This window comes from Mytilus trossulus, chromosome 3, assembly GCF_036588685.1.
Source record: "Mytilus trossulus isolate FHL-02 chromosome 3, PNRI_Mtr1.1.1.hap1, whole genome shotgun sequence".
In the NCBI taxonomy this organism is placed as follows: Eukaryota; Metazoa; Mollusca; class Bivalvia; order Mytilida; family Mytilidae; genus Mytilus; species Mytilus trossulus.
Window position 1 is genome coordinate 87,654,540 of NC_086375.1, and position 8,539 is coordinate 87,663,078.

Sequence of the window (8,539 nt, forward strand, 5' to 3'; positions counted from 1 at the left end):
CCGTGCCATGTTAAGCCAACTCAATCTTGATAAAGTAAAACTATTGAACTTTCTTGTACTGTACTATTTACAATTAATTAGTATTTCCTCGTGCATTGTCTGCTTGTCATTAAGAATTAATCAAGCAAGCCTCAGAAAACAGCAGAGATTGAATGTGAGGAACAGATTCATTATACAAAAGATAGACCTTTAATTGGAAAAGAGTTATAACAATATAAGTTACTTACAATCGATTTATCGATGATTGCAATTTAAAAAGTACTATTTATAATCGACCGATGTTCCTTTACCGCCGATCCGAATAACTTTATTAATTTTTTTTATTATCGTTCTATGAACTGATCGATAGTTAACTAACAATTTTAAAGTTTGGCTTGTTTACTTTTTGATGTTGCCTACGCCTACTGTTTGAATATCAATAAATCTATGAATCCTAGTATGATAATATTATGGAATGTATCTAGGTTAAATTAGAGATACGAAAACATGACCATTGGGAGTTGATCAATTGTAAAACATTTTTTTGATTGACAGACATTGGGTCTATTATGAATTCATCTGTTATAACTAATGCACTGAAACAAAGACATACGTATAACATCAATGAGACCGCAAACAAACAATTAAATACAATAATAATATTTGTGGATATTGACGTGTGGTCTTCGATATTTGAAAATATTAACAAAAGAATATATAAACCTAACTAAATTCTGAACAAAGGGTTATTGCATCTAATCTAACCTAGATAACGCAGACTACCAAAGACTTGTAATCAATACTATTGTCTGAAGGAAAAACGATACATACGTTAAACATACTGGAGAATTTGCAAGGTTTCCAACTCTAAAGTAGACATCTTATTATACAATGAGATCTAATAAAAGTACTCTTTTGTTCTCAGCGTTCGTTGATCCGAAGAATAACAAGCAAAATGCATAACACATTTCACTTAAAAAAAGTGAAGTAAACCATCCTTTCGTTTAACTGATAACCAAAACAAAGCTACAATTAAACAATTCTATTGAAAACTAAAATCGTAGTTTTAAAAACAAGATAGTTTTAAGTACATTTTGTACCTTGTCTTTTCGATTAGAAATAATGCAGTTTGTAAAATTGATTTAGAACTTAATTAAAAAAAAGTAGTGAACAATTTTGTTTTCGAGCTTAACGTATGCGTACAAAAATGTCACTCCCTGCTGGAGAGTTGTTGTATTTGTAGTCATATACAGGAAAAATTGCAAAATATGTTTATCATATGATTTTTCAAAAAACAATTGTTTATCATATGTTAAACATATATTTCTCATGTGGTAAAAGCATATGTTTTTCATGAGTGGTTCTCAAAAAAGTTTGACATATGTCTTTGAAGATATGACAAATACGTGAAAAACATATGAAAACATATGTTGCAATTTTTCCTGTGTTTAAAGTCTTTTTACAGTATAAGTATATAGCATTGACAAGAATATTTATCGAAACCTGATGTGAAATATTTCTGTCACCATATTTAATATCTAAATGGGAATCTAACAAAACTGTAAAATGTAATCTAAATACAGTACAATATGAAATAGAACTGCACATTTATCGAAAGAAAGTTTTAGATTAATCAACCACTGAACATACGAGAATAAATATTCAAAAAAATATAATTAACGACGACACTCTATCTTAAATTTAGATCAAATGTTGTCGAAAATATAAAAACACAAACACTATTCCCTTTTTTTACGAAGGGATCAATAATGCATTTATGTGATTTCAATTATAGGAAATATGTAATTGTATTGTTTCTATCCTTATTGGTAAACGATTAGACTGTAAGCAAACTTCGAACTTCTGGTGTCGTATAAGCAATTGTATCTCGGTCCCATTTAGTTTTAAATTTAAAAGTAGACCTTGAAGATATAAATTAAGCATGTTTTTTTTTTTTTTTACAAAGTCATTAGTTGTTTTCATTTACATATTGCATGTCCGTTACAGTCTATGTAAAACATTGCCAGCCTTTTAATCTATACATTAATCATGATCATAATATCACATCGTAGTTCTTACGTCATAAATAGAAAACAGATACTTTTGATAGGTACTATTTCTGTACTAAAAAATGCAGTATTAGAAATTTACTTTTAATATTTAGTACTATTTCTGTACTTTAAAACTATTGTAATATTTAGGTACTTGTTATTTACAGTACTTAATTTGAACTAAAAATTTTGGTTTGAAAATCATAACTTTAAGAGATTTGAAATAGAAACACTTTCAAAATGCTGAAAATGTAACGGTAGTAACCAAAAATCTGTAGTACCTAAATTTCAAGTACAAATAAAGTACTGTAAAATACAGGTACCTAAATATTACAATAATTTTAGAGTAACAAAATGGTACTGAATTTTAAAAATAGATTTCCAGTACTACAAATTTTTAGTACAGAAATAGTACCTATGCAAAATTAGCTGTGTTTAACCTTTTTTAGTTTTCTGAAATGATTTTCTACTCAAAATAACTGTTTCTGTTTAAAATATAAATTAGATATTTTATGTCATTTCTACCATTTGTATTTTTATATTTTATACCTAAATCATGTCATAAAACATTGGAGTGGATATTTTCAGCATTAAAATGAATAAAAATGTTCTGCCATTCCCTCATGAATTTTTAAAACACGTGTTTTACAAAAAATATATTATTGGTATAATAGAACATCATTAAAATAAAAATGTGAACTAGTTTTATATCATAAACAGAAAGAACAGTCATGTTCGTCAACACTATATATAAACACAGTGAACAATTTATTTCAATATGTAGGTTATTAAAAATTACTACCTAAATTAGGCAAGAAAAATCCAAGCAACACAAAAAGTAAAACAACCAAAACAAAACCAGACAGACTAAATCATGACAAATAGAGAAAGCTAAAAACTGTAAGCAACATATTTCACAGAAATCTCTAAATAAACAGACAAAGATCAAACCATAATCAAACATAATGGTGAACTCATCATATCATTAAGTAATGAGTAGAGGGTGACGACAATGTAGTGACGTAACAATCCGTGGTCACATTTGTCATAGATATGTAATACGAATGCACGATATCATGGAAGCGTCCGTAAAACATTCGAAATTAACTTTATTCAAAAGACCTTTTGGTTCGATACAGTCCTTATATACAACATGCCCTTTAAGAACACTTCTTGGTGTGAAAGGAGTGTCTTGGAAGAAATGCTATATCATCTGGGTTCTATACTATACTCTTCATCTAACTGTTGCTTGACAGTTTGAAAGTGTATATACCAAACTTGAACCGTCCGATCTCTTTTGTGTGACGTTTATTTCTCTACATGTACAGCTAAAACGGGCACATAAACCGACCTTGTGTACCAAAAGGGTAGAGCATCTATATGTCTCGGATGTTTGGACCATTTTAAGATAAAAGACATTGAATTTTAATCAACAGGGTTAACTCGTCTATTAAAATAAAAACATTTACTTCGTTGTCACGAACGAACGTGTCTCCGTGTTACAACAACAACAACAACGTATCATGTTCCACTTTTAATTACTCAAACACATATACATAGATAGATAATGAAAATGAAAACGACTTTATTATCCCAATACGCTCTTTTAATTCTATGGACATAATGAGCAAATATAACACATATCTAAATAATTAAAATCTTTTGAGAATTAGGATCAAGTTCTTTTTAAACAGATGATACAGCAAAATAATACATTTATATTTAATTTCTATTTACAATGAAGATAAATGTATGTTCTATAAACTGAAATAGAGAAGTGAATCAATTTTATCGCTGTCTACTGTAATGTGATTGAAATCGTCGTTCAATACCAACATTCACGCATTCAATTTACATACAGTATAAAATTCATCTGACTCTTCTGCAGACATCACTGATTATCTGACTTTAAGAGGAACAAAACGTTGGAGGACAATGTAATTAGTTGCTTATAGGGATACATAGCTTGAGATACACTGTGTTAATATACTTGTTTTCATGTGTGTGCTAAAATACTTACATGGAAAAAGTTTTAATTAAAGATGAAAATATCGAACATATTGGTTATTAATTTAAGCAATATTGGCATCAAATACTAAATTGGATAAAATGAAGAAATAGTAATTGGTAAGTGTAATTATTGTTCTTTTGTTAAAATAATATATGCTTTACTTTTAGTGGTCGAAATTCATTGATATGAATTGTAATAACCATTTAAAATCATCTATATGCTACTAATAGGCCGTTGTATTACCAAGTTTTATTCAACGTACAATCATAAATAGTATAATCATATAACATGATGGAACAAACAGCAGAACAAGTCCTTTTGTATACTATGGAATACGCAATATTTAACAAAAGTTCAAAATCGTACATAAAAAATAATAACAGTGGAATGTGAGTTAAGTTACATCAAAGATTTAAAAATAACAAGACAAATAGCTAACATCATCAATATTTGTATCACTGTTGAATATCAATAATGTGGTCATTTTTATAAATTTCATGTTTACAAAACTTTGAATTTGATCGAAAAACTAAGGATGTTCTTATTCCCGGCATATATTGCCTTAGCCGTATTTGGCACAACTTTTTGGATTTTTGGATCCTCAATGCTCTTCAACTTTGTACTTGTTTGGCTTAATATATATTTCGATATGAGCGTCACTGATGAGTCTTATGTACTAAATTATATTCATGGTACCTTTGATAAGTATTTGACATTCCATTTGTTAAACTAAGTTTTGAAACATTGGTAACAATACAATATTCAAAAGGTGTTTAATATAACAGGTGTAAAGGGAAGAGATTCAAAACGTTATTATAGATTAGGACGAAAGAGATTTATCTTAAATAATACATTTTCTATGATTTGTTATCAGAAATAGTTGTTTGGCTTTGGGGCATTTTCATGACTGTATTGCCATCGCTTTGTTAATTTGTCATCGACTCACGAGTTTAAATATTACTTTGGTATCATTCGCTTCTCTTTTACAACTGATATTTAAGTATAAATTTAAGTAACCTCATTTAGTTTGTGCCGCTAAAAAGATGTAAGGAATATGAAAAGAGATCTCTCAATCCATTTGACATAAAGGAGGGGAAAAAAACCAACAACATTATAACAGTGATTGTGGTATCCAGTCGAAAGACGATTTAGTCTTATTTTCAGTGTAAATCCCAAAAAGGCAGGTTTTTTATGATAGTGATGGCGAATGAAGGACAGACCATCATCTTAATGAATACATGTGTCCTTACCTTTATGTCAAATAATTAAATGTTAAATAAAACAGATTCCTTAAAAATATATCACAAATTATTTTGTTGAGATATTTTTTGCAGTTGTTCATAAAGAAATCGGTTATATATCATTCTCAATGCTTACTGTATTATTACTCTTATAAGGGTATACAAAAGCTCAATTCAAGAAGAATGAACAACTTTTGTTGTCAAATGGTTCTTATGATTATTTTTATAAATAAGATAAATAAGTATTTACATGCAACAACAAAATTTTGTTTGCAGCACCACAGGCGAAATGCAGACTATAAAAATTACTCTTTCGTTGATTAAAACACCAAATACCTTCCCTCCAGTGTCATCTCATTTATCTAAAATGTAACTATTAGTATTTCAAATTCGTTTAGGAGAGTTTTCAACAATGAGCAAACACATCAATATAAATAAATAATAAATTAGGTTTTGTTTGCTTGCTTAGTAGGCTTTGCCGTCACTTTCAGATGGCCAGTGTTTATTGGTGGCAAAAGCTAAGTAACAGACTTCTTGTGGGAAAACTTGCCCTCCTCGTCAATAAAGATTGAAAGTACAACATGCCTCGCAACGATCGGGTATGAACTCGCAAACCTAAGCGTTGACAGAATAGTGATCGGTTAAATTAGGTTGACATTTTAAAACCTCACAAAATTCCCTGAATCATTACAACTCCTGTCCTAAAGAAGATATTTTATAAATATTTGAGTGTTTGCCATTAATGAAATCATATAAGCTGTCTTGGTGTAGTTTCATTTTATTATAGAAAATATTTCATTGAAGCCAACAAAATAAAGAAATGTCTGTAACTATCTCAAGTAACATACTTCTGTTTTATTTTCAGTTTCAGATAAAAGGAAGTCCATAACGATTTTATAACGTTTGGATATGAATAAACGTTCTGATAATTCGGTCAATAATGTGTCCATTAGTCCATTACTTCAAATACTAACAATGCATGCATCATCTTTCGCTCAAACTGATAACCAGACGACATTTAACACAACACCGGAAGTTGATAAATTATACGTAGCTCCGACTGACAGTCCGGATTATTTTTTACGGAAATACTCGTTACCAGTGTTATGTGTCATTGGGTTTATAGGAAATAGCCTGTCTGCTGCCTTGTTTCTAGGGAAAACGCTTCGAGGATTTTCATGTTGTATTTTCCTGGGAGTCCGATCCATCACCGACAACGGGTTCCTGATAACATTATTAATAGTATGGCTGGATTTCTTAGATGTTCGAGTATTTCACACTGTGGGAGTATGTCATATAACAGTATTTTTGTCGTATGTTTGTAGTTTTTTATCGGTTTGGTGTGTGGTGTGTGTGACTATTGAAAACTATGTACGAATTTGTCATCCTATGTTGATAAAGCTATATTGTACATCGAGAACAGCTGTGATGATCATTTCTTTTCTGACGTTTGCATCGTTGTGTATTTATAACATTCCCTTATGGAGTAATGAGATAGTTGATATTTATGAAATGAATTACTGCGTCACAAAGAGGACATATCAAGACCTTCAACTAGTTTTAACATACATAGATACAGCTATGACACTTATTATACCGTTAATAGCAATAATAGCATTAATGGTAATAATACTATTAAAGGGTATGGAAGCGTCCAAAAGAAAACTACGCCTTGGTCATCACAGAAGTAAAAACAGGTTAGTGCCATCATATGGAACAGTTGCAGGACTACTAACTGCCGTGTCAATTACGTTTATATTTCTTCACACTCCGATTCATATCTTTAAATTGAAAGTAATAATCGAAACAGTTACGGGAAAGTACAAGGTGGCGAGTGTAACAGATCTAACTATTGGGAATGTATTCCAAGTAATGTATTACTTGAACTCTTCGGTTAATTTTTTGGTATATTATATATGTGGTAAAAATTTTAGACGTGTATTTAAAGAAGTATTATGTAAGAATATTTCTTGCTGTGTATGCACTGAGGAAGATGATGAGGACAGACTGTCGGATGCAGGCACAACTGAGCTCACAATTATACTGGAGAAAAGTGATGCAGGTTCCGAAAAATCTCGGTGAAAAAAGAGACTTATCATTATATCGGACAAAAGTGATATATGTTCTTAAAACTGCAACGAAAGAGGGACTATCCACAGAGAATACTGAAGCAGGTTAAGAAAATCTCGACATAAAGAGATGCCTTTCATGATCGTTTTACGAGAAATAGTACTCAATGTGAACCGAACGTCTTTAACACTGCACAGAACAATACAATGATCTATCATGTCAATTTAGCTGTTATGATTTACAGCAGATTTGCGTCGGATTTGTTTCATACATATATGTTCAATTTCATTTTGAACTGCTTACACAAACATAAAGAGCAAATAATCCATCGAAAATATTTTGATGTTTGTGTCATATTGCTTCTACCCATTTTTTATTAATTTTGGAAATTTTATGATGTCACTGCGGTTAGGTTTTCCATTCCGATTTATCATATATTTCTTCACTAACAAGTTACCGCTTACCATAAATTCTGACCAGACAAACACAATCGAATATCATTTATATCAACCAAGCACTTATTAAAAAACAATAAATGGTGATGATATATAAATCTGTATGGAATTGTTAATTAGCCACAAGGGATCTATTAGTTTACAGAGAGGATGTTTGCTCAGTATTTGATAAAGTGAATAAAAGCTTAATGTGTATGTATGTATTTAACAAATATAACGGTCATACTTGACATATATTCAATATTGTTTCTTTAATACAGATAATCACATTGTTACTTTAAGTTTGTGTTTTAATGAACTTGAAGGACCCTTGATATTTACAGAATTGAGTTTTATTTAATTATGTAATAGTCTTCCCCCACTATGTTTTAATGGTTCTAAAAGAACTGAACACGAAAATCCTGGAATTAAATTGCTGCTCTACATGTAACGTGAATGCATCAATACATGATTAAGATAAATTGATTTGGCTTGAGTTTCCTTTTACAGGATTGGACCTGGTTTTGTTCACATCTGTTACACTTTCGTCATGGGTATCTTATCTTATTACATAAGAATTTTATAATAGTTTATAAGCATTATGATCTATCAATGTAATAATATATCATAATTTCAACATCAATATTTAATAAACAAATGCATGTATCAAAATTAGCCGAAATGTATTCGTATGCAGTGACTAACAGTAAACTGTCATAACTTCTATTGTTCTCGTGAAAAGAGTTGGCTAAT

General features: G+C 30.1%; 1 protein-coding gene across 1 annotated transcript; it reads left to right on the forward strand.

Moving 5' to 3' along the window:
* Positions 1-3,940: 3,940 nt before the first annotated feature.
* Positions 3,941-8,334, forward strand: LOC134712742 (neuropeptides capa receptor-like). The gene is made up of 2 exons (XM_063574581.1): positions 3,941-4,157; positions 6,148-8,334. The coding sequence occupies exon 2, from the start codon at positions 6,192-6,194 to the stop codon at positions 7,362-7,364; it is 1,173 nt and encodes a 390-aa protein (XP_063430651.1). The 5' UTR covers positions 3,941-4,157; positions 6,148-6,191; the 3' UTR covers positions 7,365-8,334.
* Positions 8,335-8,539: the final 205 nt, after the last annotated feature.